The sequence below is a fragment of the Callithrix jacchus genome, chromosome 10 (assembly GCF_049354715.1).
Source record: "Callithrix jacchus isolate 240 chromosome 10, calJac240_pri, whole genome shotgun sequence".
In the NCBI taxonomy this organism is placed as follows: Eukaryota; Metazoa; Chordata; class Mammalia; order Primates; family Cebidae; genus Callithrix; species Callithrix jacchus.
The window spans coordinates 66,797,423-66,820,149 of record NC_133511.1 but is presented as its reverse complement, the minus strand read 5'-3'; the positions used below and the strand labels follow the sequence as shown (position 1 = coordinate 66,820,149).

General features: G+C 39.9%; 1 protein-coding gene across 16 annotated transcripts in view; it reads right to left on the bottom strand.

The window, feature by feature from the left end:
* The window catches only part of C2CD3 (C2 domain containing 3 centriole elongation regulator), a 188,667-nt gene that overhangs the window by 135,304 nt on the left and 30,636 nt on the right, over positions 1–22,727 (bottom strand). For 9 of the 16 annotated variants that reach the window (XR_013523253.1, XR_013523254.1, XR_013523252.1 and 6 more), the window contains 4 exons: positions 9,467–9,690; positions 8,584–8,831; positions 3,235–3,367; positions 2,607–2,735 (listed from right to left, as the gene is read on the bottom strand). Coding sequence is in view for 13 of the 16 variants with exons in the window: in XM_035265475.3 (XP_035121366.1) it covers positions 2,607–2,735; positions 3,235–3,367; positions 8,584–8,831; positions 9,467–9,690 (734 nt within the window). In the remaining 3 variants the exon portion in view is untranslated. The remainder of the gene's footprint in view (positions 1–2,606; positions 2,736–3,234; positions 3,368–8,583; positions 8,832–9,466; positions 9,691–22,727) is intronic. The other 7 variants (XM_054241923.2, XM_078340250.1, XM_009007445.4 and 4 more) reach the window with 2 other exon arrangements.

Below are 22,727 nucleotides of genomic sequence, written 5' to 3'. Positions count from 1 at the left end.
TCTTAACCAGTCCTCATTTTTAGCCTCAAACTCAGATACTGCTTTAGAGGTCCCATCTCTTCTCAGTCTTTGGCTAAGATCAAGTGTAGAGATACCCGGTGTTTCTAATTCCTGCAGTAGTCTTTTTGGGCTACTGCAATTAAACTGTTGGTTCTCTAACCTCGCACATACAGATTTCTCTATTTTTTAGGTCAGTTACCTGTGTTCACCTGTTTTCTAGCTTCCTAAATTTTATTGACATCTTTCTTTTGCTGTTACCTCCCCTTTTGGTTCTCCTAAGTTTATGCCTTTTCTATCCTTTTATCATCATTTTGTTAATGTTTATTTCATTTCGAGGCAGGGTGTTGTTCTGTTGCCCAGGCTGGAGTGCAGTGGCATGATCTTGGCTCACTGTAACCTCTGCCTTCTGGGCTCAAGCAATTCTCCCACCTCAGCCTCCCTAGTAGCTGGGACTACAGGCGCACACCATCACGTCTAGCTAATTTTGCATTTTTTTGTGGAGACAAGGTTTCCCCATGTTATCCAGGCTACTCTTGGACTCCTGGGCTCAAGCAATTTCCCTGCCTCAGCCTCCCAAAGTGCTGGGAGTACAGGTATGAGCCATCATGCTTGGCAAGAAATGAACATAAAAGTTGTAACCTTTATTCTTAACTTCATTCTACTATACTCTCCCTGGGTAATCTTGTTTACTCCAAAGCTTTCAGGTATTACAGAGTAGCCAACAAATCCCCACTTTTTATCTTTGGGCCAATCCTCTCTTGGGCTTCAGCTCTATATATCCAAGTGCCTACAAGATAACTACACTGGAGTGTTCCACAGGCAACTCAAGTTTAACAGATTTACGTGCTCAAACTTGAACTTGGCCTTATGCCTGCTTGAGGATTTTCAATAATTTCAATCATTATAATCCATGAAGTCACTAGAGCAAAAAGCCTAGTGATCATGTTTTATTCTTTGCCCTCTTTCTACAACTAATAAGAATCAAATTCTGTCATTTCAACCTTTAATGTCTTTCCTCTCCCTCTCTTCCAGGGAGAAAACATTGCCCACATGGTTTCCCATCTCTTCTATCCAATGCTTTTGCTTTTCCATACTGCTGTGACAGTGATCTTTCTACTCTTCTGCTCAAAACAATTTGAGGTTTACACAGTTTTTAAAGTCCAAACTCATTAACGCAATAATTAAACTCTGGCTTCCACTTACCTTTTCCATTATACCTCTACTCACTCTACTCATCCCTACCATTAGCATACAAAATGAGTATGTAGTCTTGTTACTGCCCCATAATAGAAGTCTAAACTTCAACCAAATCAAGCTAATTGGAGGGTGTTTTGTTTGTTTGTTTTTGAGATGGAGTCCTACTCCTTCTATCATCCAGGCTGGAGTGCAGAGGCACAATCTTGGCTCACTGCAACCTCCGCCTCCAGGGTTCAAGCAATTCTTCTGCCTCAGCCTCCTGAGTAGCTGAGATTGCAGGTATGTGGCACCAGACCTGGCTTATTTTTGTACTTTTAGTAAAGACAGCGTTACACCCTATTGGCCAGGCTGGTCTCGAACTCCTGAACTCAGGTGATCTGCCCGCCTCGGCCTTCCAAAGTGCTGGGATTATGGGCATGAGCTTTTGGAGCCTTCGAAATATGTGCTCTCCCATAACCTTTAAAAGTCGGCACACATTGCTTTTAACTACTATGCCCTATTAACTTTTCAAGATACGAATGTAGACAGTATCTTTTATTCAAGAGATAATAAATAGATGAGTCTATTTTGGTGGGCACATGTTATTCACAATGTTAACAGTAAAAGCTACCAACAGTCAAAATACTATGTGTCAGCTGGGTGCTGTGGCTCATGCCTGTAATCCCAGCATTTTGGGAGACTGAAGTGAGCAGATCACTTGAGGTCAGGAATTCAAGACTATCCCGGACAACATGGTGAAACCCTGTCTCTACTAAAAATTTCTAGCCCATAATTAGCCAAGTGTGGTGGTGCATGCCTGTAGTACCAGTTACTTGGGAGGAAGAGACAGTAGAATCACTTGAATCTGGAAGGTGGAGGTTGCAGTGAGCCGAGACTGTGCCACTGCCCTCCAGTCTGGGTGACTGAGACTCCATTTCAAAAACAAACAAAAAATGAAAAAAAAAAAAAAACCTTGAAATACTGTGTGTCAAGCATTGTGTTACTCCTTTATATATTTCATTTTTAATGCTTACAACAATTTTACATGGTTAGGTACAATTCCAACGTCTCTGAAGTTCAGAGATACCTGCTTAAGGCCACAAAGCTAATTAGAGACGGACCTTGAATTTCCACTTGTATTTGTCTAAAATCCATGCTCTTTTCATCATACGGTGTTAACATGGGTGTTGGGGAAAGAGTTGGGAGATAAGAATGGTAAGGTAGACTGGGATCATTCTGTAAGTGAAGCCAAGAGGAAAGAACTAAAGATTGGAGTTTTATTTAGTAGGCAATGATTGATAGTTTAAGGAATAGAGAAGGGCTTGGTTAGTGTAAGGACATGTTACTTCAGGAAGATGAATCTGATAACAATGTATACTATGAATTGGAGGAAGAATTTAAAAGGAAGAAAGCCAGTTAAGAGTGCTTACCTGCCTAATAGCAGCTGTATAGCTCTGGTATCAGCTTTTGTGTCATGTCTCCAAAATGTATTCTCAGTTGAAGGGAGGAGGTGATCTTCAATGTGGTCTTTAAATTGATTCCTAGAAAAGGTTCTGATTCTAAGGGGTGGAAAACTACTTTCTCACTGAGTGGTTAACAGATGGAAAAATCTAAATCATAATCAATTCGTACATGCAGCTGGTCTGACTCAGATAATTTAACATACTTTAGACTTAACTACCTGAAATATACATAACACTTAACACTTTGCAAAGCTCTTTCCTACAGTAGAATCCCATCTCATTTCTGTGAGGTAGGGAAAGAATATCCCCATTTTACTTCCAAGCATGCCAGTTCAGAGAGAGTAAAGAATTTACCATTTACATATGCAGCAAGTAAGTGCCAGTGTTAGGATAAGATTTTTAGCATCTTAACTCCTAGTGTAGGCTTCTTTCCCACATCAGGAATAATTTGATAAACATTTCCAAGATTTTCTAGTCCATAACTTGTCAAAAACCATAGGTTAACAACTATTAAGAAATGAACTGTTAAATCAAAAAAGAAACAAACAACAAAAAAGAAATGAACTGTTAGGGTTCTGTCTAACCTATAACTTACTGTGTTGATGCTCTAAGAGAGTCTTCCTTCGTAGGAGGATGAACTTGGTCCAACAACATGCTAGTCTCTGGGCTTGATTTCATTGCAGAAATCACCATAGCATTACGCAGTTTATTGCCTTGTTCTAACAGAGCTGAAGAGAGTAAATGCAGAAAACAGAAAAATGTAGCAGAAACATTTGGAATATTCAGCATATTTCCTTCTATCATAGGACTCACCAGTGTGTACTGTAATGGTTTACTCATCTGCCTTCCCCATTAGTGAGAATTCCTTGAGGCCATTCACTCAAAAGAGATGTTTCCTAAGCTTCTACTGTTCACTGTTTTAGATGCTGGCATTGTAACAAAGAATGAAGTCTCCGTTCCGAAAACTGACCTCTTGTGGGGGTTGTTAAATCCATGCACTGACTCTTCCAACTAGTGTTTGTACATAATAAGGTTAGTAATGTTTATATATTGTTTTTGTATCCAGATACCAAATTTATACTTCTATGGATGAAGAAAAGAGTGCTAAAAAGCTTCCATGACTCATGCAGCAGGTTAATAGAAAATTTAGGATAAAATCTGAGTTTTCAGACTTTCTGAGAGGTAAAATTTACCCCATCCCTTAAGAGGTCCCACAACAATAGCAGTAATAATAATTAGAGAAAATACTTATTGAACCTTTACCACATGAAAGGCACTATTCTAAGTATTTTAACACGAATCACTCATTTAATCCTCCGAACAGTCCTCTGGGATATGTACTACAACTTATTTTGTTTTCCAGATAAAAAATTAAGGCAGAAAGTAGGTAACTTGCCCTAGTTGTACACGCAGTATATCCATAACCAGATGATTCCACATCCTATGCTTTTAACTGCTATACTATATTTGACCCTACTTAGTTCTTAGGCTTCTTTCTAAAAGTTAAGTACTAGTTGAGCATGGCAGCATGTGTCTATGGCCCCAGCTACTTGGGAGGCTGAGGCAGGAGGACTGCTTGAGTTGAGGAGTTTGAGGTGATAGTGTGCTATGATCACACCTATAAACAGTCACAGCGTTCCAGCTTAGGCAACATAGTGAGACCCTGTTTCTTTTCTTTTCTTTCTTTTTTTTTTTTTTTGTGAGACCCTGTTTCTAAAGAAAAACAAATAAAATAAAAAAGCTAAGGCCCAATGGTATTGTTCTAACAGATACAGGAGGTATTATTATTTTCTTGAGACTCCACAGCTGCTTAGAAAGCACCCAACTCCTAGTCTAATTTTATAATTTCTAAAAGTAAAACATAGTGGTTAGGCCATGAAAAAAAAGCCAAAAATGTTTATAGTCTTATTCATTATTTATATATTTTTAGAGACAGGGTCTTGCTGCGTTGCCCTAGCTGGAGTGTAGTGGTACAATCAAAGTTCACTATAGCCTTGAACTCCCAGGCTCAAGCAATCCTCCCACCTCAGCCTCCCAAGTAACTAGGACTACAGGTGCATACCACCATGTCTGCCTTATTTTTAATTTTTTTGTACGGATGGTGTCTTGCAACGTTGCCCAGGCTGATCTTGAACTCTTGGCCTCAAGCTATCCTCTTGTCCTGGCCTCCCAAAGCCCATAAACATCTAATATTTGTTACTATAAAGAGGTCAAAATATAGCTTAAAAACTTAAAAAAAAATCCAAAATCTTAAATATCATATGTTCAATGTGTGATTGGCAATACAACTAAACTAAAAAATACAAATCATCCGCTGTGGTAAGCAAAATTCTAAGATGGCTACCCCAAGATCCCAGTGCCTCGTATACACACATACCTTCTCCTAGTGATTCAAACACTTATCTAGGTATTACTGTGAAGGGACTTTGCAGATGTAATTATTTAAAACAATTTTTTTTTTTGAGACAGGGTCTCACTCTGTTACCCAGGCCAGAGTGCAGTGGCATGATCACGAGTCACCGAAGTCTCCATCTTCCAGGCTCAAGTGATCCTCCCACCTCAGCCTCCCAAAGTGCTGAGATTACAGGAGTAAGCCTGCTTGCCCAGACTTGCAGATGTAATTAATGCTTACCTTAAGACAGGAAGACTATCTTGGTAGGCAGAACCTTATCTTATTAACCTTTTAAAGCGAATTTTTCTCTGGCCAGTTAAATGTTAGTCAGAGATGTGAAGTATGAGAAGAATCTAATCTACCACTGCTATTTTGAAAACAGAGAAGAACTGGATCCTGCTGTGTAGTGTTTCATAAATATTAGCTGGTTGACTGATACAGCTTTATAACTTCTTTTCTGGTATGGTATTAGTACATCAAAGATCAGAAAAATGATTAGGTTTATGTATTTGTTGTGTTCCTCCCATGACCTCAGCTCTATGCCTACTAAAGTCGCCCACTTAATCTTGTGGTTGGAAGGGGCCTTTAAAAATCTTATTTAGGCCAGGCATGGTGTCTCACGCCTGTAATCCCAGCACTCTGGGAGGTTGAGGCAGGTGGATCATCTGAAATCAGGAGTTCAAGACCAGCTTGACTTACACAGTAAAACCCGCTCTTCACTACAATACAAGAATTAGTCAGGTGTGGTGGTGGGCGCCTGTAATCCCAGCTACTCGGGAGGCTGATGTAGGAGAATTGCTTGAAGCTAGAAGGTGGAGGTTGCAGTGAGCCAAGATATTTTACCACTGCACTCTAGCCTGGGTGACAGAGCAAGACTCCCTCTCAAAAAAGAAAAAAACAAAATCTTATCCAGTGTAACCAGAGGCCATTAGTCTAGGTTAATTAACTCAGAAACAGAAAACTACTGCATGTTTCACTTATAAATGGGAGCTAAAAACTGGGTACTCAGGGATACAAAGATGGCAACAATAGAAACTAGAGAGGGGAGGGAGGACACAGGGCAGGGGTTAAAAAAAACTATGGGTACTATGGGTACCCGTAGTTGGGGACTATGCTCAGTACCTGGGCTATGGGATCATTCATACCCCAATCCGTGGCCTCATGCAGTATATCCAGGTAACAAACCTGCACATGTACCCTCTGAATCTAAACATTGAAAAAAAAAAAAGATCTTACCCAGCTATGTACTTTATAATTCAATTCCATCTGTAAAGGTCACATCAGAAGGTTATCCAGCCCATACTTGACCATTTACAGTGATGTAATCCCTCTCCCATTTGTACACAAGTCAGACAACTAACTCAGACTGAGTCAAAATATGTCTTATCTTTAAATCCTCAGATCCTAGTAACTCTTATTGAATAGGTTGCACATTGATAGCCCATGGGTTGTGCATGGGTTGAACAGCTGGCCAGCAAAGTCTTGATGTGAAAAGAAAAAGCAAAACAAAACAGGTCTAGGTAAACAACGAACCTAGAGTAAGATGAAGCATAGGACTTAGCCTTAAAGTCTGAGACAATAATCAGTGAGAGCTGAGTAGCAGCTGCCCCTTTGACAGCATAGGAGATTCCTAAGTCTGAGCTTCTGTCTTCATTTTAAAATGGGGATAATGCCTACCTCATATGACTTTTATAAGATTATGAATATAAAGCACTTAGCATAGTAGCTAGCACATAATTAGTGCTCAATAAGTGGCAGCTGTTTTCTCCAGGTGCTCTCTTGCTGATCCTTTTACCAGTCTAGTTACTCTCCTTAGAAGGAACACATCTCCCTTCCTTTAGATCTATAATATTACCTTCTTCTTTTTCTTTGCTTGGTTTTTTTAGAGATGAGATCTGGCTGCACTCGAACTCCTGGGCTCAAGTTATCCTCTTGCCTCAGCCTCCTGAGTAGCTTAATGTTATCTTCTTAATGTGGTCTTCCTTTGCCAACCTATGTAAAACTGACATCCCCTTCTCTCACCTTCCTGGCTTCATATATTGCCATGATCACCAAGTAACACATAGTTATTCAGTCTATCATTTGTCTTCCAGTCAGAATATAAAATCTATATGCAGTTTATATCTTTTTTTTTTTTTAACTACTGTAGCCCAGACACCTTGAAGAGCACCAAACATTTGGTAGTGCTGAATAGATAACTGCTTATTGAGTGAACAAATAGCTTTCTTAAAGTCTGGTGCCCAGTTCTACACAAGTGAGCTGACAAGTACTGAGTATAGTGGGTCAATTTTCCTTCTTGTTAATGCAGTGTTTGTATTAAAGACTAAAATTAATGATCTTGGAATACACACACACACACACACAAATATATATATGTGTGTGTGTGTGTATAAATATATATATATTATATATATTTTGGAATATATATATATTTTTTGAGATAGTCTTGCTCTGTTGCCGAGGCTGGAGTGCAGTGGCGCGATGTCACCTCACTGCAACTTCTGCCTCCTGGGTTCAAGCAATTCTCTTGCCTCAGCCTCCCGAGTAGCTGGGATTACAGGCGCCTGCCACTGCGCTCAGCTAAGTTTTGTATTTTTAGTAGAGACGGGGTTTCACCATGTTTGCCAGGCTGGTCTCAAATTCCTGACCTCAAATGATCCGCCCACATTAGCCTTCCAAAGTGCTGGCATTACTGGCTGAGCCACTGTGCCCAGCCTGGAGTATATTTTTTAAAGTTGAGAATCTTAAGACACTTTAGTTGGAAAAATATAAACAATGTTTTTTTTGTTTTACAAAATGTCCTTATTAATGTAAATTATGTATTCAAATAGTTATCTAAAAGACTTTCGTAATGCTATAGATATTTTAATTTTGGAAATTTTACTTGTAGGGATGTAGACAAATACCTGTTATATCTTGAGGTCACAGAGATACATGGTTGACCATTACAGTGTAATGTAAGTCAATTCCTTTTATTATACCACTCCTCAGCATGAGGTAATCTAATTCTGTTCCTGTTTGCTTTTTTTATTTCTGTCTAAGTCTTTACAAGGGGAAACTATCTCCTTTCTTCTTCTATTTGGCCACAAGTCATTATTTAATTCCCAACATTAAGATTAGCAGTTGTGTACTACATGTTCTCACTAAAACTAACAGTTTCCAGAATGTGAAATGGATTTGGTACTAGTCTGTATACAATCGCATAAATAAATGCTGATGAGGAGACAAAAACCTTACCTGCCTTCAATTATTTGGAACAAAATAAGGAGTAATATTTTTCTATGATAAAGGTTTTCCCCTCATATACAATTCCTTTAAGTGATTTCTTCCCCAAACCTACAATTATAAGCATCTAATAATTATTTAGAAATATCTGGATGATTTAACAGAGCTGTCTTTAAATAGTGCAAGATGTTGTACTCTAGTGAGACTGCCTGCTTTTATTTGACTTAGTTTAAACAAACAAGAGACTTAGTTCTCTTTGTAGGCTGGCTAACAAGCAGAGCAATCCCAATAAACATAGTCTCACTCAGTTCACAAATAATTATATACCTGAAAGAAGATCCTTAGTAGGGGGATTGTTTGAAGAAGAAATGCATGAGTCACTGCGACTCTTGGCAACTGTTCTAATTTGAGGCTGGAATTCAGAACTGTTCAGAAGGGACATCTGCTTCCATGGAGCTTTGCCTTTCAGAGTTACAGACTCTAAACTCTGTCCTGAATTAAGATGGTGCTGTAGTCCAAAGAAAGAATCCTTTATTGTGTCAGAGTTCTCTGCAAAGTATACATGGTCCTTTCCCCTGTTTTAAAAAAGGAGCATGTCAGCAATATACAATCTATTATGATTATGACATTATTTTGCCAGAGACAGAAAGCAGACCAGTGGTTGTTTATGGCAAGGTAGCTTTGACCTCAAAAGCGGTGATTTGTTTGCAACGCAACTATGTAAATCTCTTTTTCATCTCCCAAATTATAGAAATAATAGATGCTTTACCTACAGTTAGGGAGTTGTAGCTTAAGTGAGACAACAAAACGAAGAGTGCAGCAGAGCCTGACACAAAGCAAATGCTTCATAAATAATTACTTAAAACAAAAACCTGATTCTTATTCCATTGTTTCACAGAATAGCTCCCTGTCCCTCTTTCCCTCATGAACATCTGTCCTGCATCTGCATATTATTTAGTCATTTATTTCTATGTTGGCCTCTCCACTAGATTGTGAATAGTTCTCGAAAACAGAAATTGCATCTTACTAATTTCTAGGCCCAGCACCTAGTAACAAACCAAGACCAGAGTGGTGCTTCACAATTATCTGCTAAATGAGGACTGTGCCTCTCTCTGCTGTTAATCTTTTACTCAACCAAAAATGAAAGACAGAAATCACAAATACAGTGAAGGTAACTGACAGATTAACTGGTATTAGGTGTGGTAATTACCTCAGAGTGGTGGATCTACTGCTGTTGGCTGCTGACTCTTTTCCATCAATTTTGATGGTATGTATGTCATGAGGCCTTGATGGAACCAGAAACGGGGTACTGCTGGGTTCAGTATTCTCTCTGAATCCCTGCTTAGATAAAAGCACATCTTCGGTCATGTCAGTGGTAGGAAGTGGATGGTAGCTGTCGTAAGTTTCTGACAGAGGCTCCAGGGCAAGCGAGACCTAAAAGAGATATGTAGTATATGAATAATTTTCTTTAGCATTGATTAACTAATTTTAAGACTCCTCTGCTTAATATTAATTAATGTCCCCCATTCCTTACAAGATTATATCTAAATTCCTGCCTACCTTGGAAGCCTCATCTCTCACTAAGCTTCCTTCCTCCATCTCTCTGCTCTAATAGAACAATTACTTATAACTCTCTAAATGTACCTTATATTTAATTGCTTTATGTCTTTGTACATAGAACTTCCCCCAGTATTCCTTCTTTATATCTAAGTAGAGATGCCATGTCCACTGCCTTCTTCATGTTTCTGCTTACTCTGTATCTATCTATTAGTATAATCATCATTTATGGAACCTTTTACTACAGGCCAGTAACTGTGCTAAGTTCCTCTTATAGAGAAGCTAATATTATTATATAACCCCATCAGGAAAGTATATTACCCTAATTCAAAGAATTTTTCTTTTTTTTTTTTTGAGATGGAGTTTCGCTGTTGTTATCCAGACTGGAGTGCAATGGCACGATCTCGGCTCACCACAACCTCCGCCTTCTGGGTTCAAGCAATTCTCCTGCCTCAGCCTCCCGAGTAGCTGGGACTACAGGCACGCACCACCATGCCCAGCTAATTTTTGTATTTTTAGTAGAGATGGGGTTTCACCTTGTTGACCAGAATGGTCTCGGTCTCTTGACCTCGTGATCCACCCGCCTCGGCCTCCCAAAGTGCTGGGATTACAGGCATGAGCCACCCCGCCCAGCCTCAAAGACTTTTTCTTAAAGCAAAGACTTGGAGAAGGTACTTGTAACCTTTGATGAACCATCCTGATTAGATTATGCATTCATTGAAGGCATGGCTGTCTTCTTCATTTTTTTATTGATTAATTAGCATAGCACCTGTATACATAGTATGCAAGTCTAATATGCCTAATAATGCCTAATGGTCTGATGAATAACATTTTCTGCATTCTTATTATTAGTTGCTTGGGAAAAATAAGGTCCTAGTTCTATGCTGGAGATGAAGAGGGGTGAGGAGGGAGGACAAATAAGATGAAAAGGTAATAACTTTAAGTTTCCTTATCATCTCATTCCTGTGAGTTCAAGTTCTTTGTGAAAAGGCTCCCTAGTCCCCTGAAAAGCTCAATGGAGAAACGCCTAATGGAGGAATAAAAAAATAAAAGTTTTAAAACAAAACCTTAACGAAGAACATGAAGAATATACTCCAAAAGAAAAGAATAGCAGAGTTGAAAGTTCACTTTCAGTGACAGAGAAAGCAGAAGGAATTGTTTAAACGGCCAAGGACTGTCAAATAATGAGTGGCCTAACACAAAAATGAAAAACTGCAGGTAGATGTTTTACGATGTCTCTGGGAAGGTCAATTAAATACTTTATCCAGAAGAACTGCCAAAGAACAAACTCAATAAAACATGCCTGGGTCTCGAGAATTCTGTCATGAATCATAACAGAAAGTCCTTCAAATCTATTCATCATGAAGATCTTTGTACAAAGATAAATGACAGCAGTGCAGCAGGATGAATACTCTGTGCAGTGATCACTGTAACAGCATCACATTAAAATCCTGGTTGCTCAAACATAAATGTCAACAAGTGTTTCCTTACCATTCATCACTTGCCAAAGACTGCTTCTGCATTCTAGAAACAAAGGAGACACTGAGAATAAAGGTAGTGTTCCTGGCCTTAACAACAACTTGCTGACTGGCCACTAAGTTTGCTTTAAATCATAGGCCTGTACTACCATTGGCCCTTAAAAGTCCAGGCACTTGCCATGCCCATCTTACAATCAAAACTCGGGGCCTAACTCCTTTGTTCAGTTAAACAATTACTTGTTGATACCAGCTCTGTGCTACCTCCCTGAGGAAAAGAGATGAGTAAAACATAGACTCCCAACTGTAATGCCAGCACTTTGGGAGGTAGGGGTAAGAGGACTATTTGAGCCCAGGAGCTTGAAACTGGCCTGGGCAATATAGTAAGACCCTGCCACTACAACAAATTAAAAAAAAATTAGCTAGGCATGGTGGCATGCACCTTACAGTCCCAGTACTTGCTAGGCTTGAGCCTGGGAGACTGAGGCTGCAGGGAGCTATGACTGTGCCACTGTACTACATCCTGGGCAACAGAGCAAGACTCTATGTCTAAAAAAAGAAATACCTGGGCATGGTGGCGCGTGCCTGTAATCCCAGCTACTCAGGAGGCTGAGGCAGGAGAATTGCCTGAACCCAGGAGGCGGAGGTTGCAGTGAGCTGAGATCCCACCATTGCACTCCAGCCTGGGTAACGAGAGCAAAACTCCATCTCAAAAAAAAGAAATATCACCGACTCCCCACCCCCGCCCCCACACAAAAAACCCTCTTCCTCAGAGGACCATAGTATTTTGTATGGGAAATTTAAAAAAAAAAGCAATTTTTCCATTTCTCCATTTTCCAGGAAGGGCAGTGGTGATATACGTATCAAGAACAACTACCATGGCTTCCCGTGCTTTGACAAAACCTTAGGTGTGTGGCCTTCTGGCCAAGAGACTGCAATTTCATACTGTTGGAACATTCATTGTATCCCTGGGGGATGCAGCTTTCTCTACGTTTGTTGTGGCTGAACCAAGAAAGAAGGCACACAAGGATTTCTTCAGAAATTATAATTCCATGAAAGATTTTGAGGAGATGAAGAAGGCTGGTATCTGAGTACAAAGTAATTTTAAAATACAAAGAATTTCTTTGGGCTAAATTATGTAGAAGTTTGTCACTGACTTGTGTTCCTAAACTATGAGACATGAATGTGTGGGCTAAGAAATAGTTTCTACTGATAAACAATTAATACAAAATTAATTTTAATATGAAATAGTAGGTTTTAAGATAAGAATGTGTACTAGGTGTTATGGAAATGCTAAGAAAGGGTCTGAGACTGGGGAAGAGGTGAGGAAGGAATGCTAGGGATGATTTCCACGAGTAAATTACAAACATTTGAGCTTAAAATCTTAAATATGAAAGAAACAGAAAAAGCTGAGGGGTATAGAAGTAGAATATTACAAGCCGAGGGAAAAGTATTAGTCAAACTTTGGAAGTATAAAACAGAAAATTGTTCCATCAATTCCTAGCAGTCCAAGAGGCCATCTAATTTAACCCTCCTCTTGCATTTAGCTCCCAGATCTTCATTCCTGTCCACCTCAATCATTCGCCTTGCCAATCAAGATTCACCCTAGTGCTCCCTCCTCTGCCAATCCCTTCATTGAGTCCTGTAGAATTTCTATTTTATACAAATTACCTTACCACTTTAATGAAACATTTCTTTCTTAAAATGTCCCCATTTCCTCAAAGTCTCTTCCAATAGAAACCACCTACACTTGCCAGGCTAAAGGAAGTTAACTTTTGCCTTTCTGGTGCTATTTCTAGACCATGATTCTATCACTTAAATATATCACTCTTCCGAAACCCATGCCATCCACATATACCATGAATGTACCATATGCTTCTCACATCCATAAGAGAACAACCTTTAGGACACTCATCAGTCTTCTAGCAATGACTCAAGGTTTACTTTAACAATAAGTTGTCTGTAATTATCTGTTATATCTACAACATCTATCAGTATCAGAGAGAGCAAAATAGTAAGAATAATTTTCAGAATCATGTTGGTCAACACAGCATTTTAAAAAAAGTAAACTATTTAACAATGCTTATTTTTTTTTTTTTTTAATTTAGAGATAGGGTCTAGCTCTGTCACCTAGGCTGGAGTACAGTGGTATGATCATAGTTCACTGTAACCCTGAACTCCTGGGCTCAAGTGATTCTCCTGTCTCAGCCTCCAAAGTAGCTGGGATTACCGGTATGTACCACTACATCTGGCTAATTTCATTTCATGTGTTTTTAGAGATGGGGCCTTGCTTTGTTTCCCAGGCTGGTCTCAAACTGCTGGCCTTAAGTGATTCCCCCACATCAGCCTCCTGAATAGCTGAGATTTATAGGCACATGCCACCACACCTGGCTCAATTTTCTAAAATTGTGTTGAAAAATTTTAAGTCTAGGTTCATGAAGGATATTGTTATGTATTTGTCTTATATTGCCCTTCTGGTTTTAGTATTAAGGTGGTGCAGGCCTTAAGTGTTTTCTCCTTTTATTCTTTCTGAAAGAGACTGTTATTGGTGTTATTTCTTTTTTATGTTTGGAAGAATTTGCAGTAAAGTGATCTGGGGCTGAAAATTTCATTTTCAGAAGGTTTTTAAGCTAAAAATTAAATTTAAAAATAATTATCTCTTTATTCAGGTTATCTATCTGAACTTGAGTGAGTTTTGGTAGTTTACAGTTTTCAAAGAATTGGCTCATTTCATCTAAGTTGTCAAATTTATATATGTAGAGTTCTTCATAGTATTTCCTTAATATCTATTGGTGTTGTAGGTTGCTATCTTTCTTACAGTAGAATCAAAAGGAAAGTGAAATATTTGTGTTCATGAGAAGGACCAAGAGACTTATGAATTTCAAAACAAATGAAAGAAAAAAGCAACTTTTACATTCTTCTTTGTGGAAGAGCATGTGACAGCTGATTATACAAATTGGGTCCTTCTTGTCATATCCAACCTAATCAGTTGAGGCGTCAGGGGAAAAAAGCACTCAGGGTATATAGATTGCTCCAAGAATGCAATGCTCTACAAGCCTGGCTGCTGAAATGGCCTGCTGTAACCCTCAGACCAGTTTCACCTACCAATGAGAGGGTCACTCACCAATAAGAGCTTGCCAGCTCCTCAAAACTTCTCTAGTGCCAATAAGCTTTTTTGGAACACAATACATACAATTTTTTTAAAAAAAACATATTTTAATTTTTATTTTAGGTTTAGGGGTGCTTGTGCAGATTTGTTGTATAGGTAAACTCATGACTTGGGGGTCTGGTGTACAGATTATTTAATCACTCAGGTACTAAGCACAGTAGCCAACAGGTTTTTTGTTCTGAACCTCTTTCTCTTCCCACTCTCCTCCTTCAAGTAGGTCCCCAGGGTCTATTATTCCTCTCTTTCTGTTCTTTTGTTCTCATTATTTAGCTCCCACTTATAAGTGAGGACATGTGGTGCTTGGTTTTCTGTTCCTGCATTAGTTTGCTAAGGATAATGGCCTCCAGTTCCATCCATGTTCCTGCAAAGGACATGATCTCATTTCTTTTTTATGGCTGCACAGTTTTCCATAGTGTATATGTACCACATTTTCTTAACAGTCTACCATCGATGGAGACTCAGGTTGATTCTATGTCTTTGCTATTGTGAATAGTGCTGCAATGAACATACTTGTGTATGTGTCTTTGCGGTAGAACAATTTATATTCCTTTGGGTATGCACCCAAAAGATATAATTATTTACAGCTATAATTATTTTTTAAATTAAATTTTTAGCTTAAAATCTTCTGAAAAAGAAATCTTCAGGCCCAGATCACTTTACTGGCAAATTCTTACAATACTCAGTAGTGGGTTTGCACAGTCAAATGGTAGTTCTGCTTTTAGATCTTTGACAAATTGCCATGCTGCTTTCCATAATGGCTGAACTGATTTACACTCCCACCAGCAGTGTATATGCATTCACTGTTCTCTGCAATCTTGTCAGCATCTGTTATTTTTTGACTTTTTAATAACAGCCATTCTGACAGGGGTGTGAGCCATTCTCACTGTAGTTTTCATTTTCACTTCTCTAATGATTAGTGATATTGGGCATTTTTTCACATGCTTGTTGGATGCATATACATCTTCTTTTGAAAAGTGTCTGTTCATGTGCTTTGCCCACTTTTTAATGGGGTTGCTTTTGGCTTATAAGTTTGTTTAGGTGTCTTGTAGATTCTGGATATTAGATCTTTGTCAGATGTATAGTTTGGAAATATTTTCTCCTATTCCGCAGGCTGCCTCTGTTGATAGTTTCTTTTCTTTTCTTTCTTTCTTTCTTTCTTTTTTTTTTTTTTTTTTTGAGACAGTCTTGCTCTGTTGCCCAGGCTGTTGTGCAGTGGTGTGACCTCAGCTCACTGCAACCTCTGCCTACTGAGTTCAAGTGATTCTCCTGCCTCAGCCTCCTGAGTAGCTGAGATTACAGGCATGCGCCACCATTCCAGGCTAATTTTTGTATTTTTAGTAGAGACAGGGTTTCACCATGTTGGTCAGGCTGGTCTTGAGCTCCTGACCTCGTGATCCGCCTCTCAAAGTGCTAGGATTACAGGCATGAACCACCATACTCGGCTGATAGTTTCTTTTGCTGTGCAGAAGCTCTTTAGTTTAATTGTCCCAGTTGTCAATTTTTGCTTGTGCTGCAACTGCTTTGTTATTTTTGTCATGATATCTTGCCAGTTCCTATGTCCAAAATGGCATTTCCTAGGTTCCAGGGTCTTTATAGTTTTAGGTTTTACATTTAGATCTTCAGTCCATCTTGAGTTGATTTTTGTATATGGTGTAAGTAAGAGGTCCAGTTTGAATCTTCTGCATATAGCTAGCCAGTTATCCCAGTACCATTTATTGAATAGGAAGTCCTTTCCCCCAAATTCTTTCTAGTAAAACTCCCAACCTTCTTTTTGTTCTTTGAACATACTGAAGACCACCACCTTTCCATATGTCCTGAATTACAATTCTTGCTTCCCAAATAAAATGTTTTAAATTTAGAGATTTATCTTATCTTTTATTTTGACTTCAACAAGAATATTTCTAATGGTAAAACATACAAATAGGATATGACTGTGTCAAAAGATACCATCAGGAAACAAACTACAGTAAGAATTATCGGCTGGGCGCGGTGGCTCATGCCTGTAATCCCAGCACTTTGGGAGGCCGAGGCGGGTAGATCACAAGGTCAAGAGATCTAGACCATCCTGGTCAACATGGTGAAACCCCGTCTCTACTAAAAATACAAAAAATTAGCTGGGCACGGTGGTGTGTGCCTGTAATCCCAGCTACTCAGGAGGCTGAGGCAGGAGAATTGCCTGAACCCAGGAGGTGGAGGTTGCGGTGAGTCGAGATTGCGCCATTGCACTCCAGCCTGGGTAACAAGGGTGAAACTCTGTCTCAAAAAAAAAAAAGAATTACGATTGGCCCGTAGAACAAAGAAATAATGAAAATGGAATAAAAAGAAAGTACACATTTAAACAGGTTTTTTAAAAAAATGTGGATAATGGGTGGTATTCCTGTGAAATGGAGTTACATATTAAGATCAAAAGCTTGGCCGGGCGCGGTGGCTCAAGCCTGTAATCCCAGCACTTTGGGAGGCCGAGACGGGTGGATCACAAGGTTGAGAGATTGAGACCATCCTGGTCAACATGGTGAAACCCCGTCTCTACTAAAAATACAAAAAATTAGCTGGGCACGGTGGTGCGTGCCTGTAATCCCAGCTACTCAGGAGGCTGAGGCAGGAGAATTGCCTGAACCCAGGAGGTGGAGGTTGCGGTGAGCCGAGATCGCGCCATTGCACTCCAGCCTGGGTAAGAAGAGCGAAACTCCATCTCAAAAAAAAAAAAAAAAAAAAAAGATCAAAAGCTTTAGGGCGTCAAAGTCTCTTATCAATGGTAAAACTTATAAAAGAATGTTTAGTGAATGCAGCAGAATTTCTGTGTAGCAGCATGATTTGCATATATAAATCTAACCAAAATTACAGTTATTCAGCATGTTAGTGGTATGATTGCAAACTTAAAAGGTGAATTGAGTGAAAATGTTAAATAATTTGTGGTATTCTTATTTGTAGCTGATGAGAACACAGATAAAAATAACTTCCCAAGAGTTGTATTCATTTAAAGTATCAATGAGAATTTTATGTAAGCGAAAAAATTTTGAATGTGATGCTCAAGACAAACATATCATCAAGGAAAAATAGCTCTCTGAACTGAAAAGTCTTGAAAACTTAATTAAAGACTGATGACAAAGGATGATGATCCTGAAATGGTCTTTGATGACAATGAAATTTTTTAAAAAGCATCTAAATCCAAGATGGTAACACTTTGCAAAGACAGAGAATCATAAAGTTATTTATGGTCGTATTTGTCTACAGGGCTAAAAGTCAAACCACACACACACACACACACACACACACACACACACTAACATATGAATTAAATAAATTCCGTTGGTCAATATTTTGCTTGATAAACTGGATAAGCAGGCCCGGCAGAGTGGTTCCCGTGTATAATCCCAGCACTTTGGGAGGCTGAGGCAGAAAAATGGCTTAAGCCCAGAGTTCAAGAGCAGCTTGGGCAACATCTCAAGACCCTGTCTCTACAAAGAAATACAAAAATTAGCCGGGTGTGGTGGTGTACACCTGTATTCCCAGCTACTAGGAAGGCTGAGTCCAGGAGGTCAAGGCTGCAGTGAGTCATGATCATACCACTGCACTCCAGCCTGGGTGACAGAACAAGACCCTGTCTTAAACAACAACAACAACAACAACAACAACACCCCCATCCTCAAAAAACTGGATAAGCAGTATGTAGCCTGTCATTAATACATGGATATTAGGTGGCTTAGTATAAGGTATGGTGCTAAAACATGTTTTTGAGCTTGAGTTTAAAGAAGTCTCCTGGTTTATGTTGTCCAAGGAGAAATCCCAGCCTCAGATCACTAGCACAGACTGGTCAAATATAGGGCCATTGTAAGTGACATTACTGCCCATGTAAAAAATCTCATGGCTCATCTGCAAGTGCATTAACAAGGAACCATATGTTATTTGATTTACTCATTACTTGATGACTGTATCTTTGGGAAGTTTTACTGGCAAGGAACTATCTGTTCTACTTTTTTGTATTTTTCCATGCTGAAACAGGATTTCCAGAAACGAAACTGATGGCATGAAATACATTCCTAAAATTGTAGAGCTAAAGACTGATATCCCAAAAAGATTTTTTTGGTTTCAAGCTTTATGAAAACTAACACTGTTAAACTTACCTTTCTCAATTTATACTGCAAGTGTAACATACGGAGGTTAATAAAGTATACTACAATATTTAAGATTAACTGATGTTTGAAATCTTAAATTTTACAAATGTCTTATTAGTAGTAGTACCATAACTATCAAAACTATTTTGCCAAGATTCTACCTTTGTTTGGAAATACTCACGTTTGTGAATGGCTATGGTCTGTTATAAAACTGAATAAAAGGGGGGAGGACTCAAGATGGCGCTGTGAGAACAACCCAGGATTGAAGCTCTCGCTGGACACACGGAAAGGGTGAGTCGGGGAAGCATTTCCAGACGGATCTTAGTTGCCCACAGAACGGGGAAATTCCCAAGTATAAAAGAGACGCAGGACGCCAGGCAGAGGTCTCCGCTGGCGTAGCCGGTGCGGCTCCGGCCCGCACCGGAGCCCAGACGCGCTCCACAGCGCTAAATACAAAAGCGCACTGTTACGGGTGCCCTGTTGAATTGGCAAACTAAGACCCGAGAGGGCTGAACTTGAGACTGAACGGGTCTTGAACTGTGACCCAGCCCAGGAAATCCCAGGGACTCAGCGTTTGGGGGAGCGCAGTGCAACAAACAAAACGGAGATTCCAAACGCTCCCAGTGAATAGGTTTTTTTTAAAGTGCAGCTCCGCGGGGGAGGGGCGTCAGCCATTACCGAGGCAATCAGCCCCTACTGAGGTACACGCCCATTGCTGAGGCAGCCTGCCGCTGCCGAGGCAACCCGGTACAACAGAGAGACTCCACCGCAGGGCGTAGCCCGAGGCAACAGGGCGGAGACCACAGCAGAAGGGCGGAGCCTGCAGGAAAAGGGCGAACCTCACACCAGCAGGGCGGAGCCTCGGCAGGCAAAAAGTGACTAGACTGCCTCCTAGCTGGGCAGGACAGTGAGGCGGACACTCACAAGGAAAGCCCCAACCCCCCCCCAGACAGAGCATCTGAGGGAAAAAAAAGGGGTTTTCTTACGAGTTAGGTTGCAGCAGAACTAAACATAGCAGCCTAGCAGCCCTGAATGAACAACAGAGCTCACACCTCAGCACTTGAGCTCCTACAGACTGTCTCCTCAAGCAACTCCCTGAACCCTCTATATCCATAAGACTGACATTCGGCAGACATCATCCTGGGACAAAGATAGCAGAAAAAGAAACTGGTAGCATCCCTCGCTGTTCCGCAGCCGCTACAGGTGCACCCCAGACAAGCAGGGCCTGGAGTGGACCTCAGCGGTCGTACAGCGAAGGGGCTAGACTGGTAGAAGGAAAAACAAGTAACAGAAATACTCCATCATCAACAATCTGGGTGTCCACTCAGAGATCCAATAAAAAAGTCAGTAACTACACAGACGACAGGTGGATAGATCTACAAAGATGGGAAGAAACCAGCGCAAAAAGGAGGAAAACACCCGAAACCAGAACACCTCGCCACATAGAAAAGACCAAAACTCCTCACCAGCAAGGGAACAAAGCTGGACGGAGAATGACTGTGACGAAATGACGGAATTAGACTTCAGAAGGTGGATAATGAGAAACTTTTGTGAGCTAAAAGAACATGTTTTAAATCAACATAAAGAAACTAAGAACCTTGAAAAAAGATTTGAAAAAAGATTTGAGGACATGATAACAAGAATGGATACCTTAGAGAGGAATATGAATGAATTAAAGGAGCTGAAAAACACAATACGAGAACTTCGCGAAACATGCACAAGTTTCAGTAGCCGAATTGACCAAGCAGAAGAAAGAATATCAGAAGTCGAGGATCAACTCAATGAAATAAAACAAGAAACAAAGATCAGAGAAAAAAGCGCAAAAAAGAATGAACAAAGTCTCCAAGAAATGTGGGACTATGTGAAGAGACCTAACCTACGTTTGATAGGCGTACCAGAATGTGATGAAGAGAATGAATCCAAGCTGGAAAATACTCTGCAGGACATTATCCAGGAAAATTTCCCCCACCTAGCAAGACAGGCCAACACTCAAATGCAGGAAATACAGAGAACACCACAGAGATATTCCGCAAGAAGAGCAACCCCAAGGCACATAATTGTCAGATTCAACAAGGTTGAAATAAAGGAGAAAATACTAAGGGCAGCCAGAGAGAAAGGTCAGGTCACCCACAAAGGGAAGCCCATCAGACTCACAGCAGATCTCTTGGCAGAAACTCTACAAGCCAGAAGAGAGTGGGGGCCAATATTCAACATCCTTAAAGAAAAGAACTTTCAACCCAGAATTTCATATCCAGCCAAACTGAGCTTCAGAAGTGAAGGAAAAATAAAATCCTTTGCGAACAAGCAAGCACTCAGAGATTTTGTCACCACCAGCCCTGCTTTACAAGAGCTCCTGAAAGAGGCACTACACATAGAAAGGAACAACCAGTACCAGCCATTCCAAAATCACACTAAATGCTAAAGAGCATCAACATAATGAAGAATCTACAACAACTAACGGGCAAAACAGCCAGCTAGCATCAAAATGGCAGTGTCAAACTCACACATAACAATATTAACCCTAAATGTAAATGGACTAAATGCACCAATCAAAAGACACAGACTGGCAAATTGGATAAAAAGCCAAAACCCAGCAGTGTGCTGTATCCAGGAAACCCACCTCACATGCAAGGATACACAAAGGCTCAAAATAAAGGGATGGAGGAAGATTTACCAAGCAAATGGAGAGCAAAAGAAAGCAGGAGTTGCAATCCTCATCTCTGATAAAATAGACTTTAAAGCAACAAAGATCAAAAGAGACAAAGAAGGCCATTACATAATGGTAAAAGGATCAATACAACAAAAAGAGCTAACGATCCTAAACATATATGGACCCAATGCAGGAGCACCCAGATATATAAGGCAAGTTCTTAACGACTTACAAAGAGACTTAGACTCCCACACAATAATAGTGGGAGACTTTAACACTCCACTGTCAATATTAGACAGATCAACAAGGATATCCAGGGCTTGAACTCAGACCTGGAGCAAGCAAACCTGATAGACATTTACAGAACTCTCCACCCCAAATCCACAGAATATACATTCTTCTCAGCACCACATCATACCTACTCTAAAATTGACCACATAATTGGAAGTAAAGCACTGCTCAGCAAATGCAAAACAACTGAAATCATAACAAACAGCCTCTCAGACCATAGTGCAATCAAGTTAGAACTCAGAATTCAGAAACCAACCCAGAACCGCACAGCTTCATGGAAACTGAACAACTGGCTCCTGAATGTTGACTGGATAAACAACGAAATGAAGGCAGAAATAAAGAAGTTCTTTGAAACCAATGAGAACGAAGACACAACATGCCAGAATCTCTGGGACACATTTAAAGCAGTCTCTAGAGGAAAGTATATAGCAATAAGTGCCCATATGAGGAGAATGGAGAGATCCAAAATTGACACCCTATCATCAAAATTGAAAGAGCTAGAGGAGCAAGATCAAAAAAACTCAAAACCCAGCAGAAGACAAGAAATAACTAAGATCAGAGCTGAACTGAAGGAGATTGAGACACAAAAAACCCTCCAAAAAATCAATAAATCCAAGAGCTGGTTTTTTGAAAAGATCAACAAAATAGACCACTAGCCAGATTGATTAAAAAGAAAAGAGAGAACAACCAAATAGATGCAATAAAAAATGATAAAGGGGAAATCACCACAGATTCCACAGAAATTCAAACCATCATCAGAGAATATTACAAACAACTCTGTGCACATAAACTAGTAAACCTGGAAGAAATGGATAAATTCCTGGACTCCTGTGTCCTCCCAAGCCTAAACCAGGAGGAAGCTGAAACTATGAATAGACCAATAACAAGGGCAGAAGTCGAGGCAGCAATTAAGAGCCTACCACACAAAAAAAGCCCAGGTCCAGACGGGTTCACAGCCGAATTCTACCAGACACACAAAGAGGAGCTGGTACCATTTCTTCTGAAACTATTCCAAATAATCCAAAAAGAAGGAATCCTACCCAAATCATTCTCCGAGACCAATATCATCCTGATACCAAAACCCGGCAGAGACCCAACAAGAAAAGAAAACTTCAGGCCAATATCCATGATGAACATAGATGCAAAAATCTTCAATAAAATATTGGCAAGCCGTTTGCAACAGCAAATCAAAAAACTTATTCATCATGATCAAG